Consider the following 27,366-nt stretch of genomic DNA (forward strand, 5'->3'; position numbering starts at 1 on the left):
TTCAGTGCTCTTTATACCTTTATTTCTAATCTAAAAATTATAATATACATAATGTACGATCGAAACACAAAATACTATCACAGTTAAACTTAAACAGTTACTGAATACACCACTGCCTAGAAAGTCACAAGCTGTTAATGTTCTGTTCTGTGTGAGGCACGTGTAGTACTTAGCTGAGTCTCGAGCTGTTCTTGTTTTGTTTGGACTTCCGAAGTCCACGTCGTACAGTCCGAACCGAGAACTAAAATGAAAAAATTGTGTTAAAATGTTAATGTTAAACATCATATTATTTTGAAGTAAAAACTTCTTTGGGAAGCTGAGGCCTTTGTTGTAGATATTTTATGGTCGGCTATATAACGTTCGTACAGGTAAAATTAGCATTAACTAACTACGAGAACACAATCATCCAAAACAAAATTTAGGAGACTAATTTATACACAATATTTAAAATTGATCTGATGATCTGATAATAATTACAGACAACCCAAGTAAACTGCAGGTCATGCTCAAAGAACTGGAATCAGAAAGCGAAAAGGTGGGCCTGCAGATGAATACAAAGAAGACCAAGCTGATGACGAATAGTTTAAGATCACCGATTGAAGTAAACAGCGTAACAATAGGCTACGTCGACGAATATACTTACCTCGGCCAGATAATCTCCCCTACGAATACTACCTCAAAGGAAATACATAACAGAATAAATATAGCATGGAAACGTTACTGGTCCCTAAAGGAGATTATGAAAAACCCGTCAATACCACTAAAACTCAAAAGTATTGTTTACAACACCTGCATACTCCCAGCCATGACGTATGGATGTCAAACATGGGCACTAACCAACGATAATCTCAATAAACTAAAAACATGTCAACATAACATAGAAAGAAGTATACTAAGGATTAATAAAAGTGATAGAATAAACTTAAAAGAAATAAGAAAAAGGACAAACATTGCAGACGTATCACAAACTATTACTTAACTCAAATGGCAATGGGCAGGACACCTAATACGAGGCAAACAAGAAAAATGGGCCAAAAAGGAAAAAGACAGAGAGGGAGACCAAGTCGTAGATGGAGCAACGATTTAAGAGATGCCGCTGGTGTGACGTGGAGCAGATCATGTCATGACCGAGAACACTGGAAGAGCCTGGGGGAGGCCTATGCGAAAGCAAAACAATCTGAGCCGATGTCTACTGCAAACTAAATGTAAAGATTGTTATTAAAGGCTATTATTATTATTATTTAAAATTAAAAAATATATTGTAAATGTGATAACATTATCCATAAAGGACAAAAAATAAGTTTCGTATATCATGTTCGATTGGCTGGCAAAAGTTGACCAGGCAGGTATGGATGTAGCGAAGGCCTTCGATTGTGTGTGGCACAAGACCCTTCTCTTGAAACTTCAATCATTTGGGCTTCGCGAGAGATTATATAACTGATACCCAGCTTCTTCACTGGGTGCATCATACAGGTCACTAAAAAAGAATATATATAACTCGAATCCGAAACCCGTGAACGCTGGAGTTCCCCAAGGTTGTGTACTAAGTCCTACTCTGTTTCTTCTGCATATCAATGATATTATGTAGGATTCCTCCGTGCAGTTCTCTCTCGGGAAATTGCCAACCAGTGCCAAAAAGTAACTTCTATCTTCCAACGTGTCCTAATGTAGATGGTTGTGGAATGCGGTAAAACTAACTTTGTTCAAATTAGCCTCGGGAAGGCCCTAGTTTCCACCTCAACCACTAAAAATCCCATTTGTCGCATTACCGTTGTTCGAAAACTTAACATCTCGCTTGGTACCCATCGGACTATAACTATATTATATCCTGAAACATACCGATTTGCTCGCTTACGTATCGGTACCTGTAGTCAGGCATGTCACGTATACGAAATCAGTTGCACATGTTTTGTGTTCTCTTGCCACAGCAGGATTATTCTATGTACTGAATGTTTTATCGAATTAATTAGTACTTTTATGTATCTATAATATAAAGAGTTTTGGTTCCAACTTTTGCATAGTTTTAGTGACTAGAGGTCGAGAGAACGTTGTAGGTAGGTTACTGGCAGAATAATAATATTAATATTAGTATTCATTACTTATGGTGTTTGATTAATAAAAGCTTCACATTTAAATAAATTTAATATATAATTATTATAAAAAAAATCTGACCTATAAGGATTTCTATATTATTTTGGAAAAACCCTTAAAATTGATTTTACTATTTTAAATCTATATTCTAAAAATATATTATTCGCCAATTCTTAATGTTTATACTTCAACAACAAATAGTATGTATCATTTAATACTTACGTATACCCAAAATTGAATTCGTAAGCATCAATTAAAGAAAAATAGATATATCCAGTTATATTTGCTTTGTCTTCGTATATGGAATTTAGTACCTGAAAAAACAGATACATATAACAACAACGACCACTTGAAGTCAAGAGCCACAGGCACAATTCAATGCCTCTCAGGATTCTTGAGAAACACAAAACTCTGAGCGACATCTCATTTGAGACATAAGATAATTATTAAGTCGCATTGGTCCTTCGAACCGAAACAGAATGCTTACATAATGTGTTTCACTTATTTAGATTCATTCACGGAGTACTGGTAAAGGTACACGAGTAACATAGTTTACATCATAGTAATCTAAATAAAATAGAATATAATATAGTTATGTTTAATACAAGTTTAATAAGAACTCACAAATCACTTTTAAGACAAAATCACATAAACATGGTAAGTACCCGAAACAAATTTAAACTACAATTAACTAAAGCTAGGACAAATTATGGTACGAAAACTATACAGTTTCAGGGAGCGTATATATATATCTATATATATATATATAGCATATATATATATATATCGGCAATTCATTATATATATATATATATATTTATTTCTGATACAACATTACAAAGCGATATATACAAATTATTCTGCCAAACTGCGCAGCAATTTGTCGGCAGTAATTTATGATTAGTTGCTTACCTATGAAATTGCCGTTTCGTATGAAACAAATTAAACGATTTTTTTCCCATTTTTACCCATGCAATCAATGCATCTTTGCCGACGCAGTGGCAGTTTATTGATGCCCTTCTTAAAGAAATCAGCTGGACGGGAGGCAACAAATTCTTCAAAGGCATTTTGTACTGCCTCTCGGGTATTGACTTTTTTTCCCGCCAAGAAGTTATTCAAATTCTGGAAAAAGTAGTAGTCTGTAGGCGCTAGGTCTGGTGAGTAGGGCGGATGACGGAGAGCTTCCAACCACAGTTCTTGCAACTTGGATACTGTCTTACCAATGCTGGTTGGAGATGTGCCAGCTTCTCCATCAATGTGTTCAGTTCTTCACAGTACACATCTGCAGTAATGCTCACCCCGTTTGGTAAGAAGCTGTGATGAATCACACCGGCGCTAGACCACCAAACAGTGACCATCACTTTTCTAGGAGTAAGTTTTCGTTGAGGGCATTGTTTAGGTGCTGAACCAGGATCCAACCAACTTGCTGAGCGCTTGCGGTTATCAAACAGAATCCATTTTTTACCGCAGGTAACAATGCGGTTCAAAATTTCTTCATTAGTGTGTCTGTTGAGCAGTGCAAGGCACGTCTCGACGCGTACTTCGCGCTGGCGATCATTGAGTTCGTGGGGCACACATTTGTCAAGCTTTTTTACCTTGCCAATTTGACGCAAATGGATCAATATTGTTTTGACGGTAACGTCGAAAGCTGCTGCTAATTCAGCCGTAGATTGTGTATCATCAGCTTCCACAATCGCCTTTGATTCGTCACTGTCGACCAAAGTCTTCGGACGACTGCGAGGTTCATTTTTCAGGTCGAAATTTCCAGAATGGAAGCGAGCAAACCAATAACAGTTGGTGCGTTGGTTTGTAGTGTGAGCTCCGTAAACGTCGTTGATTTTGCGAGCCGCTCGTGCCGCGTTGCTGCCACGACGGTACTCATATTCCATAATTACTCGATTTTTAACGTATCCATGATGACGAAAAAGATTGAAATGCGATGAAAATGTTACACGAATCAATAAACAAATGACTACTTTTGAAAAAAGAATTCCATGTTTTTAAAATAAATTAATTTGAAATTAGAATTCTTAGCCAAACAAAAATTATGTTGATTTGAAATGGCCAGTACTGCAGAACGGCAATTTCGTGGGTAAAGACCTATTATTTGAGGAAAGATCTTATACAAAATTTAAAGCTAAATTAAAAAAGCACTGTCAAACAAAATAGTCTGTTATCTTAAAACTTAGCGTGTTTTGAATTTATTATTGTTTAAAGTCTCCGTAACTACAAAATTTATGTTTTCTTTTATATTTATTCAGAATAATTGTTCTCATGTAAGTGAATTTTTGTTCTTTTTGAGAAATAAACTCTTTAAACCTGAGTTCATTGCAGGACAATTGTGTATATACAGTTATCGCGCGAGTTGAATGCAGTCGGGGCCTGGGGTAAATGCGCGAACATCTCCCCCGCTCGCCACATGTCTCGCCTCGCGCGCTTACAGTCTAGTGCTGTGCCGTAGTTGTAACTTACGGCGTTATCGCGTTAATACTTAAGTTGCGATCCCATGTTTTTATTTTATTTTAATAATGAATGATCCATTAGGTTCCAAAAAGGAGTTTTTATTCATCGCCAAACACGAGAAATGGCGAATCATATTTTACATATGTGTGTTGAAGAAAAGCAGAACAAAAATAAATTAACAAATTTTTTCATCATTTTAACCTTGTGTTTAATGGAAAAGGTATTAATGGTAGACTTGGAGCATTGTTTATATTTATCGACACACTCATGATTATGGTCATCAATTATAATTAGGCCACAACACTATCGCATGCCTGACCTCTGCATTCAACTCCAGCAGTTTAGTTAAAAAGGCAAGGTAAATGCAATGAAAGGTGATATTATGATTTATCAAGACCATTTCACCGCGTGCAACGCAGAGCTGCTCAAATTGTCGCGGACGCAGTGCTCTGTGAAAGGATGGATCACCTAGCGTTGCGTAGAGACGTTGCTTCATTGTGTGTCTTCCCGATGGAAGTAATGGCATTAATTACGGGCAGTGTTCTGGAGAGCTGTTGGACCCGATTTCTGCTGCCGAATCCCACCTTTGAACGACACGCCACAAGATACGATCACAACCCCACCATCTGGATGTGTGGCGTTCTTCCGTAGTGCGGTTTTTAAGGAATTTTCTTCCACATACAACAAGGCTGTGGAATGAGCTTCCTTGTGCGGTGTTTGCGGTAATGTTCCTGTGATTCCTCTGGTGTCACAAGAAAATATGGGTGGCGGTGATCACATAACATCAGATGACTAGTACAATCGATTGTCCTTCTTTTCCATAAAAATAAACAACAAGTATAGTTTAAGGCGAAGGGTAAACGGAAAACATGCAAACAAGGCGTTTTTGGACAAGTTTTGTGGTGAAAGTATAGGATTTGGAGCTATGAACACTTCTTTATCCTCTTACACATACCCTTAAGCCTTACTTGTAGGTTGCTAATGCTTATTGTTGGTTAAAGTTCGCAATCCAGAGCTATTATGAACTACCAGTTTTCTTTTCAGTTAAACAAGTTTTTTCTCGGCATCATGCATTTGTTTAGTATACTGCTATGATAAAAGTTGTTCTTATAGATTTTACTTTTTTATGTAGGTACATTTATTCAGATTAGTAATCAATAATGAGGATTGTAAGCTATTAAGCAGTTTGCGCCTGTTAAAATGTTACATTTTCGACCCAAGAATTTTGAAAATATTGGCTTTGTTACATAGGAGCCGTGAACTCATATCGCTCAAGGTCGCCGGCATTTAGTGTCGCCTTAACAAGAAGAAGAGTTTCTATCATATTTACCCTTTGTTGCACTCAAGTCGCTTCGATTTATACTAAAAGTGACGTAGCTAAATCACTTCTAGAAGGTACCTTCTTATTCAATTTCCAGGGTTCACAATAAACATTTTCACGACAAAAATGCATTTATTTTCTCAAAATTGATTGTTTTAGAAACCTTTTTGATTATATAATTACTAGCTGACCCGACAGAAGCTTTTTCTAGGTACATAATAAATAAAATACTGTTATAACATCAAGAATTATTTCGTAAAATATGCTCCCTGTTGTTATAATGAAATTGTTGCACAGCAGCACTGTCAAACCGGTCGGCAATAAATTCTCTCATATAAAATATGTCCATACAAAACAAATATTGAAAATAAAAATAATTACGGGTCCCAAATCGAAATAAAAAGTATAATATCTCTCAAATTGCACTAAACTGCACTCTATGAAGTCATTCACCATTCAAATTCAAATTTTCAAATTCAAATAATTTTATTCAAAATAGGATTCAAAATCACTTATTGAACGTCAAAAACTACCACCCATTCAAAAGAAACTCAGCGGGCATCAACTCATCGTTTATGTTATAGTAACCATTCCCTAACTAACGTTTTTTAACAATTCTTTTAAATTTCGTAACACATTTGTTTTGTACATTTTCTGGGATCATATTGTAGAAGCATATACATCGCCCAACAAAAGACTTACTAACTCGACCCAACCGAGTAGTAGGCATAACTAGTTTATGTTTGTTTCTCGTGTTAACATTATGAATGTCGCAGTTTCTAGAAAATTCGTCAATGTACTTATGAACATACAGAACATTATCAAAAATGTATTGAGAAGCAACAGTCAAAATGTTTATTTCTTTAAATTTTTCTCTTAATGATTCTTTAGGACCTAGGTTATAAATCGCCCTCTTCTGCAGCACAAAGATGGTATTAATATCGGCCGCACTGCCCCATAACAACATATCATAGGACATAATACTATGAAAATAACTAAAGTATACAAGTCGCGCCGTATCTATGTCAGATAACTGTCTAATTTTCTTAACCGCATATGCTGCAGAACTAAGCCTATTCGCCAATCCTTCAATATGGGGGCCCCATTGCAATTTGGAATAAAGAGTAATAATAATAATAATAATAATAATAATCCTTTATTCAACTAATAATATGTGGTACAAAATGTTTTTGTGCCCTACTACTACTAATGCCAAGAAATACAGCAGATCCACTGGTTTTACCACCTCTCCTCTTAATAAAATATTCGCATCTACATTTTTGACATTTGGCGCGGTAAATTTAATATATTTGGTTTTATGATTATTTAACAACAAGTTATTGGCGCTCAACCAGTACACGATGTCAGATAGAGCATTGTTTACTTAGTCATATAAAACTTGGCTTCGTTTCACTTTGAATATAAGTGAAGTATCATCCGCAAACATACCACCTTGTGTTTTTTTTCTACAAGGTTAGGTAGATCATTTATATAAATTAGCAAGAGGAAGGGTCCAAGAATAGACCCTTGTGGTACCCCCATACCGAGAGGAGTCCCAGGTGATCTCCTGCCATTCACATCGATCCTCTGAATCCTATTATTTAAATATGAGATCAGAAGATCGAGCGCAGATCCTCTTATACCATAGTGAATTATTAACATTAAAATCCGTTCATTAGCTTAGAAATTCACTGGAAATAAACATCAGGACACTGAACTTAGATATATTAAGATATGTAGGCTAATGCCCTTTTTATATTTCATATAACTCTTCAGAGGTTGCTTACTCACGTAAGTGGAAACGTCCGAATGTAGTATCTAGTATATTAGAAATTACATAAAAAGAATTCTAAAGGAATCAATTTTGAGAAAATAAATTCCTTTTATGCCTTTTGTCTGGAAGACGAGGAAAAAAGAGCTGCCGGGTCACCTGATGGTCAGCGATCATGGTCGCCCTCATTCTCCTGGAACACCAGAGGTATCACATGAGTATTATGAATATTTTAAGTGTTGGTACGCCTTTTTCTAAAGTTATTTGGCTTGGCACCGACTTCAAACCTATCAATAGGTCGCACATAAAAATAATAGTATTTTATTAATATTTAAGGTATAAGATTTGCATAAGAGGTGTATTCGATTAGATCTCTATTAAGTCATTTCATACTTTTGAGTTGTTGGAGTCGGTTTTTATAAACGTAGTTTTTTTTAACTCAGTTTGAAGTGTAATTTGTGAAATCGGGGTTACCTCTTGTAAATAATGCCTCATAACTTTTATTTTCAGTGGATCGTGAAGAGTTCTGTTACAATCTGGATACCCGTTCTCAGTGATTATTATATTCCAGTCTCCGTACGAGCTTCTCAGCCATGAAATGGTATCACGAAGTCCTGGTGGATATATCTGTAAAAGTTATAATTATCCGTTTTAGGAACATTTTTAAGTAAGCTTTGAAACAAAACACTGCTATATTAACAATACTTAACATGATAACGTGAAATTAAAATTGTATTTGAATATTTATTATTTTCACGAAGTATCCTTACACAAACAATGAATTCAAGCTCTAAAGGTTGAATGGATACATGAACCTTATCAATTCGATAATTTATATCTATACAGTTTATTCTTTATTACTTTTTATGAAATATTTGATATTATTCAAACACGATACATATACCTTTTGGATGCAGAAATTTATTAACTCATATGCCATTTATATTACAGGAATTGTAAAATACTCTATTTGATTGAAAATAGTGGCCGTTGAATTTCATGTATGTACTTCTCACGAGCTGTACTTTTTACGAACGTATGGTAGATTCAGTAATTTTAAATGAAATATTTATAGTGACTCAGGAGCCCTTAGAGTCTTATTGAATATATGACTTTGACTTAAAAACTATCATTACGTATCCCGTACCAATAATACTGGAAGTAGTTTCTCGTCAGATAGCTAGATTGATCCGTTGGCTGAAATAGCTGCCAGGGCTTGGGTTTGCAGAGGACTCATCGAGAAACATTGATAGTACTTTGTACATTTGTGGAATTTCAATACATTGTTGATTTTAAAAATATTGTTTTCTAATCTTGATATTCCAAGAATACCACAGCTGCGCCTATTTTAATAAAAATATAGTTTTAATCATGCTAGCTATATCTGCACTAGCGCACAAATAAATATCCGTTATTTTAATAAAACACTTTCAAAGGATTAAAATGTGTGTAATTGTAACTGTCCCTACGACTAGCCCGACGTTTCAAGGCCTTTCCAGATGACTGCAGATGAAATGAGTCAAGATAGTATTTTTCATAGTTGTCATTATGAATTTAAGCGCCATTAATTGCCTCGGAGAAGATATTTGCTCTAATTGCGGTGCAGTGGTCATTATAAAGTTTAGCGCCATTTATTGCCACGGAGGTAGTATTTGCTGTAATTGCGGTTATTATGACAAACACTATCTTGACTCATTTCATCTGCAGTCCTCCTGAAAGCAAGATCTGGAAAGGTCTTAAAACGTCGAATTAACTTACATAATTCAAATTCAAATATTTTTATTAAAAATAGGATGTGAAATCACTTATTGAAAGTCAAAAAAACTACCACCCATTCCAAAATGAATGCCTCAGGCCTGAGAAGAATGGGCGCCACAAACTCAGCGGGCTTTTTTTTTTCATCAAAAATATGTTTTACAATTAAAGTAACATTTACAAGGTAACAAAGTAACATTGTACAATTAAACTTATTATTTAATAGCCTGAGGGCGGTCGCTCCATTCCCAATCTGTGGTATAATTAAGGAAGTCATTTATGCTATAGTAACCTTTACCACACAAACGTTTTTTAACAGTTCTTTTGAATAACGTAATACTTTTGTTTTGAACATTCTCTGGGATCCTGTTGTAAAAGCATATACATCGCCCCACAAAAGACTTGTTAACTGGACTTAGCCGAGTAGCAAGCATTATACGCTTATGTCTGTTCCTGGTCTTAACATTATGGTTATGACAGTTTCTGGCAAATTCACTTATGTGCCTATGAACATACATTACATTATCAAGAATATATTGAGAAGCAACAGTCAAGATGTTAATTTCTTTGAATTTTGCTCTCAATGATTCCTTAGGATCTAGGTTATAAATAGCGCTTCTACAGCACAAATATTGTATTAATATCGGCAGCGCTGCCCCACAGCAATATACCATAGGACATAATACTATGGAAGTAACTAAAGTATACAAGTTGCGCCGTATCTATGTCAGTTAATTGTCTAATCTTTTTAACCGCGTATGCTGCAGAACTAAGTCTGTTCGCCAATTCTTCAATAATCCCCATTGTAATTTTAATAAAAAAGTAACTTTTACGCAAAAATCTAAAACCACAGTCACAATTACACGCGTTTTAACCCTTAAAAGTGTATTATTTAAATTTGTGACAATCGTGCTAATCAAAGAAAAAACTATCCGTTAGTTATTATAATATCTCAACTTGAAACTTACATTATGAACAATGCATGGGGTTTTGTAGACATTCGGTATATCCATTATGGTATCAAACTCTATACCCACAGATTTAAATACCCGTTCAATTTTGCTTATGTATTTTGATTGTGTTGTTTTTGGTATTCTTAGACTTTTTGATGAGTAATAGTTGATGCCAAGAAAATCAGCAGTACCTGAAAATTTATCATAATTAAAATACATACGATAAATGCACCAGGGCACTAGATTTTTCATATACACGAAAGAGTGCCGTACGGCACAGTATTCCCTCACCAAGTTTTGACCCTTATTTTGTTTGTTAGAAGGTTCATTTTGCATGGTCATATAGCTTGTTTCAATAGCTTTCAGATACATTCACTCAAATCACGTAAAATAATACGCATTGACAGAATGCGAGAGCCAAAATCACGCCATCTGAGCATACTGCGCGACCAAAATTTTCCCGGAACGGAAAGGATAATATAAAATTACTAGCTGACCCAGCAAACGTTGTATTGCCGATATTAAAATCGCGATACAAAAGTAACTGTTGATCGTAGATGGGTGAAAATTTTAAGTTGTATGTATTTTTTAATGTTGACTCATAATCAAACAAATTTAAAATAAAAAATAAATTTGGTGTGCACTACCCTTAACATTTAGAGGGATGAAAAATAAATGTTGTCCGCTTCTCAGACCTACCCAATATGCACTCAAAATTTCATGAGAATCGGTCAAGCCGTTTCGAAGGAGTTTAACTACAAACACCGCGACATGAGAATTTTATATATTAGACTAGCTGACCCAGCCAACGTTGTATTGCCATATAAAGTAATAAAAAAATTCAATAATTAAAATTTTTAGAGTATAAAAATAGATAACGACCGATTCTCAGACCTACCAAATATATCATACATAAAATCGTACTACAATAATCTTTATATTCGATTGCCATATTGCAACTCTATTGCGTGTGGATGGATTAGAATAATATTAAAATCGCGATACAAAAGTAAGTATTGATCGTAGATGTGTGAAAATTTGAAGTTGTATGTATTTTTTATGCTGAATCATAATTAAACAAATTTAAAAAAAAATGTAGAAAAAATTTTAATAAAATTTTTGGGACCACCCTTAACATTTAGAGGGTTGAAAAATAGATGTTGTCCGATTCTCAACCCTAGCCGATATGCATGCTAAGATTTACGAAAATCGGTCGAGCCGTTTCGGAGCAGTTCAATTACGTACACCGTCACACGAGAATTTTATATATTAGATACATGTAATAATTATTGCAATAATTATGTCATTTCTTCAAGAGTCCTGGTTTATAACAAGAACTAGTGGAAATTTGCAAAAAAAAGTTCATTACTCATAATCGCTTTAAGAACTAATTTTAAATTACCTCGAATTAAGTCTTTTTCCGATTTTGTGAAACTTGGCAACCACGAGGTGTTGGAGCCCTGGCTGATACTGTATTCGTGAATTATTTGTTCTATCTGTGATTGCCAGCCCCCTTCCTTCGAGTAAATTGGATGGAAGAAACGGCCATTCTAAAAAGAGACATATTTTGTGTAACTACAATTACAAATGTAATAGTAAGTACCTACACTCGCCATGCGTGACTTTGAGCGGGATAGCTTCGTCTAGAACAAAGGAAACCCAAGCGGACAGACACGCTTGGCCAGACAACCTTAATAATTACAGTAAGTAAGCTGTTTATAATATTAAGTTTTATTTTGTTTAGGGCTTGGCACTGACTTAAAACCTATCAATAGATAGCACATATAAATAATAGTATTTTATTAATATTAAAGGTAAAGGTGTATTAAATTATTTTTTTAGTTATTTGATAATTTTCAGTTTTTGAAGTCGGTTTTTTTAAACGTAGTTTTTTTTTAATCTCAGTAATAAATCACATTAAGGTAACATATTCATAATAGATTGTAACGGCGTGCATGTCCGAAAATTCGGCATACATGGAGATTTTACCGCGTGGTAATCCCTTTCAGCTGAATACTAAGTATAAAAGGAGATAGCAAGTGTGCGTCCAAAAGCAATTAACGTAAGCGCCACAATTTTTGGAGTTTACTCCTTAAAAATCGATTTTCATATAAGGCGCCCGGTATGAGAAAAATATGGAGAGTAAAACTCACTCATCAAATGGGATAGTAACGTTTTTGTGCGCATCATTTCTCGCGCACCTTTCACTTTTCAGTTGTGTGTGTGTCTGTGTGTGTGTGTGTGTGTATATATAGACCTTTTAAAATTGGAATTTTGAGTTCCTCTTTTAACAGAAGTTGTGTTTGGGCATTTCCTGACATATTTGAGCGTTAAGGATTCATTTGATTTTTAATTAATACGCTTCTGCTGTATGTCTGTTTGTAACCGACTCCATTGGACTTGATTTTGTTTAGTACCTGTTCAAAGACAATCGTTCTTGAGGAGTAAACTCCAGTCGTGCGTCGGAGCTGACACACACACTTTTTATTTATATAAAAATAGGGTTACAATGTAAAATCGTACAGTAAAATTTATTATTTAAAAGCCTCAAGGTGGTCACTCCATTCCCAATCTGGGGTATCATTAAGATTTTTTTTTAGATTATGATAATATTAATCAATTGACTGAAAATATTTTGTCGTGAAGATTTGAGAACATATAGCCGAGGATAGGGGCGAGAAATGAAACATCGAGTGGAGTGATTTAGCCAACGGTGTAACCCAGACTGCAAAGAGGATGTTAACACTACTTTATAAGAGGCGGGAGTGCCTAAGTTAAAATTGAAATTTAGTTTAGTATGAAACGTGGAGTCATTTGACATAAGTTTGAAATAGTAGTAATTGCGGTATCGCGATTGACCACGAAGTATAATCCTGCTAAGTTTGAAAGCGAGCAGTTCAAATATCTTCTTTTTTATAAGATTGCAGCCGTCATCTGTCAATGACTGCACGTTTCACACAATCGAGTGAATCCCTTTTTTTCTTAGAGAGTTTCGCTTGTCTGCCAGACTGCTTGACATACCAGAGAGCAATATCTACCTACATATTAAGTATCTCGTTACCTATACTACAAGTCCACCAAAACTGATTTTAATTTCAAGGATTGCGTAATTTTTCAGTAAAACTCTCTAACTTCTCCGTCGTCATACCCGACAGCCAAAAGCCCAAATATTTATAATATTTAACAATATTCGCTACTTCTAAATTATATTTAACTTGAATGTCATTTTCTTCATTAAGTGAGGGTAGTTTTATTCCATTCTAGAAGTGGATGCTAGGTCTACTCGCAAAATCGACAACGATATATTCGGAACGATACGATAATACTCCGAATATATCGCACCTACCCTACTCTAACAAATGTTCATATTCCATATCGTTTATCGTAACTACATCGTAACCATAGACTAAAATTTTCATTTTGAAGGTATTAGAGTGAATAAATTATACGCAAACCTTGAATAACTAAATATTATCTGTGATATGTCGCTGTTAAGTGTCAAAAGTCAAAAAATAGTTTAGACGCTAAGGACCACGCACCACCAAATCGCGTTATTTACACAAAATGTAAATATTCAAAAATTATGTAATGAATATTATATGACTATTTAAAATTGAATAAATAATACAAAACTTGCGGATAATAAAATGTAAAAAAACGTAACTTAACCCTTGTCATCGACTTCCTATTTCTATGGCGGCCATTTGCATTACTTTCTACGCATAATCGATCAACAAAATGACTTATATTACTTGGTAGTAAAAAAAATCTGTTGAATAGTAAATCACATACAATTATTTCAATAATATTTATTAAGTATGTATATTGGATGGCAAATATATCTATACAACTTGAAACGATAATAGCAACAACAGCCTAGAAGGTGTCGTTGAGATTATCGTAAAAGTGACGTTTGATTATTTGTCAAATTCGAATATTCGTCTCTGACATTTTCAACAAAGAGTAGGGTTGGGACCGATAATATCGAAAAATGTTTCGTTCGTACAATCATCGGAGTAGGCCCCCAGGTGTATGCGAAAATAGCTAATCTCCTTTGAGAGAAGGTTGACATAAATTAAATCATTTTCTGCTTCGGGTACTAAACAGAATATTCACATTTGAAAAATAGCTTTACATACTCGATTTGACTATGTACTTTATACACAAATAAAATTTTATAACGATATCTAACTCGAACGGTTGTCAGTTGTCAGTTGGTTACAGCACCGGCACGGAACGCCGGAAGTCGTGATTTCGTCGTTCATCGTTCATAAAATTTTGTTTTTTAAATTTTATTTGTGTATTAATCCTAGAAGTGAGGGTTATCACTTTAAAAACATAAGAAAATGCTTATATGTACTTTATAATTAAAATATTTAAATTAAATTCAAAATAAAAACTTACATAATATTGTCGTGTTAGTTCTATCACTTCCATTTCACGATCAGTTGTGCTATTAACCGGAATTGTCCAGATTATAACATTTGCCATTGATAATTTACCTGAAATATGTGAAGAGATAATATTTGCCAAAACCGCTCATAATCGAAGATTGCCTTCAAGGTTTGTACTGATCTTTGGCAACCTTCGAGAAAGAGGCCCTTAAATTGTAATTTTACCAAATGACTAATGCTAAGTCCTCGAGTACTTCATAAGTAAAGATCTTGCTTATTCTGAAAGGCCTATGCTGATTTAGCAATAAGCTGCCTTCACATCACGCTGTCCTCGACTCATCGCAGGGCATTCGGGGTATAGAGTCCCATTATCGTCTCTATTTGGTCCAACAATTGGGTCATTAATCAACTCGAGGTATTAGGCCCTTCCACTACAAAAAAAATCTCCCAATTTTTTAATGATAAAACTGACTCAACGAGAAAGGCATCTCCCTGATGTATGCATGTCGATCACAAAGCTCCCAGTCAAGATTTTTGAAAAATACAAAATTCTGAGGTCTCATTCAAATTAAAATATTTTTATTTAAAGTGGATTCAAAATCACTTATTGAACGTAGCGTTGAAACTACCACCCATTCAAAATAGTCTGCCTCAGACCTGAGAAGAACGGGCACAAGGAACTCAGCGGGCTTTTTATATAAAAATATGGATAACAATGCAATATCGTAAAATAAACATTTATAATTAAAGAGCTTAAGAACGGTATCATTAACAAAATCGTTTATGTTATATTACCCACAGTTTTCCCACACAAACGTTTTTTAATCTATACTAATATTACAAAAACTATTGACAATAGAACAAAATGATGTACAGGCTATAATATAGGCAATATTTTATTACTTATACAACTATCGCGTGAATTATACGTTATATGGCAAAACAACGTTTGCCGGGTCAGCTAGTAGCCCTATAATTTCACTAGCTACAGCGCCTATTACTCCACTGCTGAATATCTAAATGATCGGACAGCCTGGGACCAGATTGTGATTATTTTATAGCGATAGAAATGACTGTACAATATTGTATATTTTTATTGAAAGGAGCGCAAAAAAAGAATGCTGGGAAAGTTTCTTGCACCGCTTCTTCTCTCTCAGAGCGTCATTTGTTTCCGAAGCGGTAGTAGTATCTAGTAGTTATTAGAAATGACATCGAAAAGAATTCTAAAGGAATCAATTTTGAGAAAATAAATGCCTTTTATGCCTTTTCAAACAGAAACGCAATAATGATTGTACATTACTGCTTGCGTAAACATAATAACAAACTAACAAATACTCCAAAACCACGAAAAATTTTTTTTAAAGTCATAGCAATCGTAAATCTTAAATATTTAGTTGGTTTATTTTAGTTACTTTCACAACATTATGTCATATGGTATATTATTATATACATTTAGTTTTTAGACTTACTCGTGTACAGCATTTATTATTTGACATTTGAGCATGTTTGTTGCATCATTTTACATATTATATTGTAATTGAAATGATTTGTAAATCGATGGAAATGTAAATCTTGATATAAAAGAGTGGCAATGTGTTTCTTCCTACTTCTTCTCATTAGCTCAACCCTTTACGAAGTAGCGGTAGATTCAATAAGAAAAATATATTTTTTTTGACATTCATAAGTGTCATTTCCGTGACCTACGTGAATAAAGTGATTTTGATTTGATTTGAATTCGAAAATTCTGCGATTTTATTATATGCGTATAGACGTAATAGATATGTTTCATTTACCTTGCATAGACTTATACTGCTGATGATAATATCTGTACGCCTTCGCGTGAGCCAACATTATGTTCTTAGAGCAACGGAACGGGTATGATAAGGAGGTGCCGTATTCATCACAGATGACGTAAGGTTCGTTGATTGTAATCCAATACTTTACGCGATCACCATATAGTTGAAAGAGTAGTTTAGCGTAGTCAAAAAACCAGTCGATGACAGCAGAGTTCGCCCATCCACCTGGAAAGGAAATAATAATAATACCATACTCATACACCACTAGATGCTATGTACAACAAAAGTGTCTCTGGAGTTAGCGCGCGAGTTGAATGCAGTCGAGGCCAGAGGTAAACAGCGGAAGCATCTCCCCCCGCTTTCAAAGAAAATGTTCAAAACAAATGTATTACGAAATTCAAAAAAATTATGATTCAGAATGGGAATGGAGTGACCACCTTGAAGCTTTTAAATAATAAATTTTACTGTACGATTTTACATTGTAACCCTATTTTCTTATAAAATAAAATTAAGCCCGCTGAGTTTCTTGCGCCCGTTATTCTCAGGTCTGAGGCATACCTTTTCTTTACCAATGGATTTTTGACTATCAATATTGATATATCCTGTTTTGAATAAAAATATTTGAATATGAATATGTCTGCATACATTGCCTCGCGCGCCTACTGTGTAATGCTGTGCTGTCCTTGACAGATGTTATCGTACCGTACCCTGGAGGTCTACTCGCAAAATCGACAACGATACATTCGGAACGATACGATAATACTCCGAATATATCGCAACTATCCTACTCTAACAAATGTTCGAATTCCTTATCGTTTATCGTTACCATAGACTAATATTTTGATTTTTTTACGATGTTAGTGTGAATGTAATATGTTCAAACCTAAACATTATCTGTGATTTGTCGCTGTGAAGTGTCAAAAGTCAAAACATAGTTTAGGCGCTAAGGACCATGCCAGACTCTGCACCACCAATTTGGTATCATTTAAACATAATGTAAATGTTAAAAAAATATGTAATGAATATAATATGACCATTTAAAATTGAATAAATAATACAAAACTCGCGGATAATAAAATGTAAAAAAAGTAACTCAACCCTTCTCGTCGACTTATTATTTTTAAGGCGGCCATTTGCATTATTTCTATGCAAAAACGGTAAAAAAATCCTATTGAATAGTAAATCACATATCTCTAACAGAAATTATGTATGGACACATCAAAGGAAAAACAAATTTGTTGTTTTTATTTAATGTAGCAGTATTTTCCTATTTATTCACCCTTCAAACCTTCTCTGAACTTCCACAAATAATTCAAGACCAAAATTAGCCAAATCGGTCCAGCCGTTCTCGAGTTTTAGCGAGACTAACGAACAACAATTTATTTTTAAATATATAGATATTTTATATGTTGGCTGACAGTACAGCATACTCGTAGTACCACCCTCACGCAAAATGCGTTGGTACCATCTCTTCGACACCGCGCGCGCTTCCGCGATTTCCAGAAACACATTTCCGTCCCTTTTCATGAAATCACTCTGATAGTAAAATCAGTGGGACGATCCTTTGCACAGGATGCCGGCTAGATTATGGGTACTGCAACGGCGCCTATTTCTGCCGTGAAGCAGTAATGTGTAAGCATTATTGTGTTTCGGACTGAAGGCCGCCGTAGCTAGTGAAATTACTTGGTAAATTAGACTCTACATCTCATCTCTCAAGGTGACGAGCTAAATTGTAGTCCCGCTCAGAATTTTTGTGTTTTTCAAGAATCCTGCGGCACTGCATTGTAATGGACAGGGCGTTTCAATTACCATCAGCTGAACGTCCAGCTCGTCTTGTCCCTTATTCTCATAAAATATAAAAATTTGTTACATATAAAAAATGCAGTCAAATTAAGTAACTCCTTATGTTTTCGAAGTCGGTCGAACACTCACCAAGTTTTTCCAATTCGTGGGGGAAATCAAGGTGAAACATCGTAACAAACGGTTGTATCCCAGCAGCTAACAGACCGTCAATCAACTTATTGTAGTACTGTACACCTTTCTCATTTATTTTATATATCAGACCAGTTGGCAGGATACGAGTCCAGGATATAGAGAATCTGTAATACACAATAATATGGGGTCTAAAAACGTATATTGAAGTAAAGTAAGTAAAGTAGAACCATTGACTCTCACCCCGCATGTACCAATGTGGTGTCGAAAATAATATGTAATTCATCATCAACCGGAAGACGTCCACTGCTGGACAAAGGCCTACCCAAAAGATTTCGACAACGATTGGTAATGCGCTGCCCTCATCCAACGTATTCCGGCGATCTTGACCGGATCATCGGTCCATCTTGTGGATGCCTACCAACATCGCGTCTTCATTCTTCTCTAAAATATGTAATACTAGCTGTAAATACCCACTCTGCTGGGTCATTTTTAATTATATAGTTATTTGTTAATGTCAATAATCTATTACATTTTTTTTAAACACATTTATTTTTTTCTTATTAATTTATTGATCTCAATTAATATTGAGCTCAATTGTAAAAAAAATCTCATCTGTAAACAATATTTATCTGTGACCTAGCTACCTACCTAGCGTACCTCTTCAGTAGTTGTTTCGATTTTACCACCCTATTGTAAATTATCAGTTAAGAAATGACCAGCATTTCTTTAAAAAACTCTCTTATAGGCTGCAAGTCCTAAGTCATCTTTTAAAATACGCGACATGGTTTAGGTGCTTTCTTCATCTCTCGAGATAAAATCTTTTGCTTTCGGACAGGATTTCTTAGAATTCTTTCCATTACTACTTTGTCCACCTTTTTCGTACGAACACTACGTGGACGGCCAGATCTTTTTCTGTCACAAACAGAGGAGGTCTCATTGTACTTATTAATAGCCCTGTACACAAACATTTTACTAATACCAAACGTATGGAGAGTTTTAAAAATTGCATTTGGCTCCATACCAACTTTGCTTAATGCAATCACAGCGATTCGGTACAATGTATTGGCGCTAAAAGGAGAAAACTCAATCAACAATCATATAAAAAAGACAGATTCCAAATTCAAATGTAATATTTTATTTATTTTTAATTGTTACAGTATTTATGGCCAGATAGGATATAAACTACATAATATGATTATGACGCTAGATGTAGACGAACAACAACAAAAGTAGGTACAATAACTAAATAAATATGTAGAATAATTTAAATAATTCTCTAAAATAAACAACAGAGGGCGCTTTAACAATGTTGTAAAAAAAAAATAGTATATTACGCCAGTATTTCCGCGCAGGTTTTGTGAAAAAATGTTTTATTTGGAATAAGCCACGATGGTTTTATTTATTTGTTACAGAAATTTAAACTGCGTTTTATACAGATACAGCCCATTGACTGATAGATACACGGACAGACTGGGAAATTCATAAATGACCTGACATACATTCGTTACATCAATAGTAAATTATAATAAAATTATACTAGTTCTTAAAAGAACTGTTTTAATATATTTTTTAACCGACTTCAAAAGAGGAGGTTCTCAATTCGTCGGTATGCTTTTTTTTATGTTTGTTATCTCAAAACTTTCGACTGGGTGAACCGATTTTGTTTTTAATTACCTATACACGTCCAACCCCAATTCCTTAGCCACTTGAATATCTCGTTCCCACAAGTAGTACGAGTTGGCAGTCTCTTCTGGCGTAGAGTTATCAGCACTGGTAGTTGGGTTCATTCTGACTTTGAAATCCCACATACTTTCTCCTTTGCCTGTACAGAACAATGGGCTTAGAGTTTGACAATATACCAACAGTTGGGAGTTGAAGTAATATTTATTATTTATACCAGTGGGAGGCTTCTTTGCGCAGGATACCACAACGGCGCCACTTTCTGCCGTGAAGCATTATTGTGTTTCGGTCTGAAGGGCAGAAACTTAAGCTAGTGAACTTACTGGTCAAATTGGCCAAGGCGTATTAATTAACATCAGCTGAACGTCCTGCTCATCTCGTTACCTATTATCATATTTTTTATGAGGAATCTTGTTTCAATGATAAACAAAATACCATAGAATTCAATTCCTATCTGAAGCTAAATCTAAGACTACTGCTTGCTTTGCTTTGGTTCTAAACTGGTATGAGTATGATATGATATGATAGTATGTGATGTGTATAGCACCTAAACTCATGTAATTTCAATCACAGATGTAATAATTTAGATGTACGCGCTCTTTTTAATCGACTTCAAAAAGTAGGAGGTTCTCAATTCGATAAGTATTATTTTAAGAAAATTTATTGAATTAGGCGTTACTTTGCGGAAATCCATAACTATTCAAATGCACGAGGCACGAGACTGATTTTGCCAGTTGTTGAGTCTCGTGCCAGATTTTGGTGAGACAACACGTCCTGAGGATGCCTCGTGTAGAGGCGAAACACGTGTCGAATTGTTTTAAAGACAAATATTGGTGGAATTAACACTAAAGAAAACTTAAATCATTTGTATAGTATTATTTTATGTAGGAGCCGATTCACGATATTTTTCTTTAGTTCGATGGGGATTAGTTGCTATTTGATCCCATAAAAAATTCACATAGTTTGGCCTAGTACTTTTCATTTTATCAAAGTTTTTGTTTACGTGGATGATGGAATTGTAGTTTCTATACGGTTTCTTTAGGAGTTTTCATTCCAGTTGATTGCATATTATTATTATAAACTGACATCAAAAAGTATAAATAAAAAAAGGGTGTGTGTCAGCTTCGACGCACGACTGGAGTTTACTCCTCAAGAACGATTGTCTTTAAACAGGTACTAAACAAAATCAAGTCCAATGGAGTCGGTTACAAACAGACAAACAGCAGAAACTAATAAAAGCGTTTTAATTTTAAAAAAATTTATAGATATTTAAAAAAAATAGGTTCGGTTAAAAAGGTTAGGTTAATGTATGAATTGTAATTTACTTAGTACCCACGTGCTTATCAGATTTTCCGGCATTATTATTTACACCACTTTCTTCCATAATTTATAGAATTTTCACTGAACTTTATGAATGTATAAAAATAAATCAATTTCAATAATATAATAAAGCTTCAAAATACAACTAATATATGGACTGAGCGTCTAGACTGTCACGTCAACTAAAAAGTGAAAGGTGCGCGAAAATGATACGCACCAGAAACGTTACTATCCCATTTGATGAGTAGGTATCACTCTCCACATTTTTTTCATACCGGCCGCCTTATATGAAAATCGATTTTTATGTAAGAGGGGGCAAACTGGCAAGAGGCTCACGGGATGGGGAGAGGTGAGGCAACCGCCCATGGACATCCGCAACATCAGGTGTCAAGAGATGCGTTGCCGGCCTTTAAGGTGGGAGCTCTTTTCTTGAAGATCCCTAAGTCGTATCTGTTTTGGAAAACCGCAGCCGGTAATTGATTCCACAAAGTGGCTGTGCGAAGCAAGAAATTTCTAACAAAACGCGCGGTTGTGGAATGCCAGACGTCTACGTGGTGCGGGTGGTACTTAGCACGTAATGTCCGGTGGCGGCTGGAATCAATCCGAACAGCTCATCTGAGCACTCCCCGTGATAAATGCGGTAAAAGATGCAGAGAGAACCCACATCTCTACGCAATGCCAAAGAATCAAGCCGATCGGAAATGACTTGATCGTCGATGATTCGAACCGTTCTTCGTTGTATGCGGTCAAATGGAAGAAGCTGGTACTGGGGAGCAACCGCCCAGAGGTGAGAGCAGTACTCCATGTGAGTCCAAATTTGCGCCTTATAAAGTTTCAGGCGGTGGCTTTTAGACAAGTACTGTCTCGCCTTACTGAGTACACCAAGCTTTTTAGAGGCCAGTTTGGCGAGACTTTAGAGACGTTGCAAAGCATAGTTGCGATTTCAGACACAAGTTTCTTCCGGTTCTCGTCGACGCTATCCCGGTACATATTGTCACGGCCGGTGTAGGAAGCATACCCTGTACTGTCGTCTGCATAGCAATGAATACTGCTGATTTGCAGCATATCATTGATATGAAGAAGAAACAGTGTAGGGGATAGCACGCAGCCTTGCGGGACACTAGCGTTTATGGGTTTTAAGTCGGAGCATGCACTGTTGATAACAACCTTGATGCTCCGATCGACCAAAAAGCTAGCGACCCATTTGCACAACTTCTCGGGAAGGCCACAGGATGGCAGTTTCGCTATAAGCGCATTATGCCACACCCGATCGAAGGCCTTCGCTATGTCCAAACTCACCGCCATCGCCTCTCCCTTTGACTCAACCGCTTGCGCCCAATTATGGATGAGGTACGCAAGAAGATCACCAGCTGAGCGACCCTGACGGAAACCGTACTGGCAGTCGCTGATCAGCTGGTGCTTCTCTAGGTATCCCTAGAGCTGGCGGTTGATGATCGACTCCATCACTTTGGAGAAAATGGAGGTAATAGCAATGGGGCGGATCCGAGCGTACACATTTCTTAGGGATCGGGTGCACTAAAGCCCCCTTCCATAATTTCTTCAGGAGTAAACTCCAAAAAACTACGTTTAAAAATTCATATCATATGCAAACCTTTACCTTTTTTAATATGAATAAAATACTATTATTTGTATGTGCTACATATTGATAGGTTTGAGTCGGTGCCAAGCCAAATGTAATAGTAGGTACCTACACTCGCCACGCGTGACTTTGATCGGGATAACTTTGTCTGTAAATTAAGTTTTATTTTGTTTAGGGCTTATGTTACCTTGCGTATCGTCGTGGGAAAGTCGCGAAAGGAAGGAAGGTGTGTGGTATAAATTTCTTGAACACCGCACTGTTTATTAACGCCACACATCGAGATAGTAATTATGATGGTTTAGTTTGTCAAACAGGAGCAGATAATTGCTTCATATAAAAACTGATTCATATGACTTACCATCAACATGTGCTGCACCTTCCACTTGAACAGCAGCTGTGGAAGCTCCAAAAAGGAAATCAGGAGGAAATTGTTGCTCTATTGCGAAGACGTTCAAGGAACATTGTAGTAATAGTCTAAAATCAAGAAATTTTATATAAATAGGTGAGATGGCACATCATGACCGTATCTTAACGCCTGTTATTAACACAATATTTTTGCTGCAGAAGAGGGCTATTTGCGCTATTTATAACCAAGGTCCTAAACAATCATTGACAACAAAATTAACATCTTGACTGTTGCTTCTCAATATATTCATGATAATGTAATAATAATAATATTAAACCCTTTTTATTTAATTAACAAACATAATAATATAAAAAATAAGAAATATGTATATACATTAAATAATATTTTCATAGTTAAGGCCCCTGGTGGGTATAGGCCTCCTCCAACAATTTCCAGGTTGTTCTTGACTTTGCTTTCTGAGTCCAGTTTTCACCAGCAATTTTTTTAAATCTCATCAATCCATCGTTCCTTAGGGCGTCCTCTGGCTCTCTTGCCACGAGATCCAGACCAATTGGTGACCAGCTTTGTCCATCTGTTGATCTGGCCACATGACCAGCTCATTTCCACTTCAGTTTTTTCATATGCTGAAGGGCATCTATCACTTTCGTTTTATTGCGGATGTTTTCTGATTTTTGCTTGTCCTTCAACTTTATATTCACGATGCTTCTTTGCATTGCACGCTATTCTTCAGTTTTAAGGGAAGTTTTGATTTCATAATTTCTTTTAGACTCCAGAACTCACACCATGTCATGTTTATTCTTCTGTCAATTTCAACTTTGTTTCTGGATTTGCTAACTGAAATATTTTTGCCTATATATAGTTATATACGTATTCTAAGATCTTTGAAATACCCAGATTGAATAGGAGTTTGGATTGTGTTAGTCATTACTTTGGTTTTTGTTGTATTTAAATGTAATCCTATAACTGTAGCTTATTTCAAATAACTCTGATATCATTTCTTCTAATTGTTTAGCTGATCTTGAAAAGAGGACTATATCATTAGCGAATCTAAGGTTATTCAGAGTTTTCCCATTCATGTTAATGCCTTTTTGATCACATATCATATATACATGTATCATTATATCTTGTAGGACTGATATAAGGATTGTGAGTGATAGCGGGTCTCCCTGTTTTACGCCTCTACATATTTTGATAATTGGCCCCAATCTGTCAAGTTTTACACAGCTTATGTTTTGTTGTAGATGTCTTTCAAGATGTTTGTGTAAGTTTTGGGGATATCTTGATGGTCCAGTGCTTGCCGATATGGAATCGAAGGTCCTTGCATAATCAATGAAAGCTAGATATAAGGTAATGTATACACAATTAAAACTTGATGAACGATGCGGGACTCGAACCCACGACTTCTAGCGTTTCTTGCGAGTGCTCTTCCAACTAAGCTAATCGCTAATTACTCTAATGTATCTACATAGGCACATAAGTGAATTTGCTAGAAGCTGTCATAGCCATAATGTTAATACTTGCAACAGACATAAACTTATAATGCCTACTCCTCGGCTAAGTCGAGTTATTAAGTCTTTTGTGGGGCGTTGTATATGCTTTGACAACAAGATGCCAGAAAATGTTCAAAAGTTAAAACGATATTCAAAAAAATTGTTAAAACTCGTTTGTATGGTCAAGGTTAATATAAAATAAATTACTTTCTAAATGATACCACGGATTGGGAATGGAGCGAACGCCCTCAGGCTTTTTTTATGATAATAAGGCACGAGACGAGCAGGATGTTCAGCTGATGGTAATTGATACGCCATGCCCATTACAATGCAGTGACGCTCAGGATTCTCATAAAACCCAAAAATTCTAAGCGGCACTACAATTGCGCTCGTCACCTTGAGACATAAGATGTTAAGCCTGATTTGCCCAGTAATTTCACTAGCTACGGCGCCTTTCAGTCCGAAACACAGTAATGCTTACACATTACTGCTTCTCGGCAGAAATAGGCGCCGTTGTGGTACCCATAATCTAGCCGGCTTCCTGTGCAAGGAGCCTCCCACATACAAACTATTATATAATAAGTTAAATTATACGATATTACTTTGTAAGCATTTTTTATGAAAAAAATTAAGCCCACATAGATTGCTGCGCCCGTTCTTCTCAGGTCTGAGGCATTCTTATTTGAATGGGTGGTAGTTTTTGACTTCCAATAAGTAATTTCACGTCCTATTTTGAAAATAAATATTTGGATTTGTAGGTCTTTTTGTAATAGGTTAAGAGTGAGATCATACTAGCGTAATTATATATTTGGTAAATCTGCATCTACATCATCTGCATCATACAGACCAGCAACAAAATTTCACCATAAAATTTCGCTTGGACCAAGTTCGAGTTCTCTTGACTTAAATTACTGAATTTACCATATTATGTTCGTAAAAAGTTGAGCACATAAAAAGAACATACAAGAAACTCAACGGCCACTCGTTTCAATCAAATAGAGTATTTACAATGGCTGTAATATATATATCAAATTTGTTTCTAAGGTGCTGCATCCAATATTGAAAAAGTAATAAAGAATAAACTGTATAAATATAAATTGTCGTATATTTGATGCATCAACCTTTAGAGCTTGAATTCATTGTTTGTGTACATGAACGAATACAATCATTTACCTATTTCCATTCCACCCGCATCATGTTAACTTCTGAAATTCTACAACAGTTCGTTTCAGAAAAATTTCATGCCTCATTTAACCAATTTATGGAATCACTAAGGGGCCTTCAAACGTAGAGCACCATCCCACTTAAAAGGCCGGCAATGAATCTCATTCGTTTTTTTTTTGTAAGAAGAGGAGCGTACAGGTTACATCTGATGTTAAGTGTTCACTGCCGCCCACATTCTCTTGTAACACCAGAGGAATCACATGAGCATTACCGGCTGTATAGATAGGTCGGTAGCGCAACGTTCAACGGTGGTTTGAACTGTTGACTCTCAACACGAAGCCCCCAAATGGATCATCGCCCGCCATGTTTTTTCGGTTTTCGAATTAATATCTATGAAGGTATATTCGACGCTTTATAATATGGTATGGATGGTTGCAGTGACCAGTGATCACATGCACAACATTACGTAACCCGTATATGTTTTTATGAGCATATTCAGCTGATGGTAATTAATAAGCCCTGCCCAAGACAATGCAGTGCCGCTCAGGATTCCTAAAAATCACAAAAATTATGAGCGGCACTACAATAGCGCTCGTCTCCTTGAGACATAAGATGTTAAGTCTCATTTGCCCAGTAATTTCACTAGCTACGGCGCCATTCAGACCGAAACACAATAATGCGTACACATTGCTGCTTCCACCATACCCATAATCTAGCCGGCATCCTGTTCAAAAGAGCTGGTAAATGCCCTTTATGCTCGTTCGGCCCCCTCTTTAATAAAGAATTATAATCTACTAGAAAAATATAAAATATAAACTTACAGAACGCTCAATCTAATAACAAACATATTCACAGTTTGAAAAAGTCCATAAAACTAAATTACAATTCTACTTCGTCAATTTTAATATAATTTTTTACGTAAGTCTTCGCAAAAACCTGTTTACTATTTAGGTGCAGTAATTTGGGTACTATAGATAAGCATTAGTAATTACTTTCATATAAATCCATTTGCAAAAAAACGGTCATCTAAAACGTTTCTGTACAGCTGTAAATCTTAAACCAAAGAGGATTTATAAGCATTCGATTAATTAGAAATAATTGTCTACGTTTGAAAAAAGTACTGGCAAGTAAAATGAAATTTCAAAGCAATTTAAAAATATTGCATTCGATTCGAGCGTTTGTTCGTAATTTGTGTTTAGATATTGTGCTATAAATAAATAAAACAGTGTTTTTGTCATTTTAATGAATTCATGTTGATGTAAAATT

The 27,366-nt window shown here is 35.5% G+C and overlaps 1 protein-coding gene across 1 annotated transcript; it reads right to left on the reverse strand.

Annotated features, from left to right (window-relative positions):
- Positions 1-26,991, reverse strand: LOC126969992 (myrosinase 1-like). Its single transcript, XM_050815653.1, has 11 exons — positions 26,922-26,991; positions 23,438-23,553; positions 20,154-20,301; positions 18,477-18,643; positions 16,542-16,769; positions 14,759-14,856; positions 11,757-11,904; positions 10,370-10,545; positions 8,121-8,273; positions 2,314-2,405; positions 1-241 (listed from the first exon to the last, which is right to left on the reverse strand). The coding sequence occupies exons 1-11, from the start codon at positions 26,945-26,947 to the stop codon at positions 31-33; spliced, it is 1,563 nt and encodes a 520-aa protein (XP_050671610.1). The 5' UTR covers positions 26,948-26,991; the 3' UTR covers positions 1-30.
- Positions 26,992-27,366: the final 375 nt, after the last annotated feature.

This window comes from Leptidea sinapis, chromosome 19, assembly GCF_905404315.1.
Source record: "Leptidea sinapis chromosome 19, ilLepSina1.1, whole genome shotgun sequence".
Classification (NCBI taxonomy): domain Eukaryota; kingdom Metazoa; phylum Arthropoda; class Insecta; order Lepidoptera; family Pieridae; genus Leptidea; species Leptidea sinapis.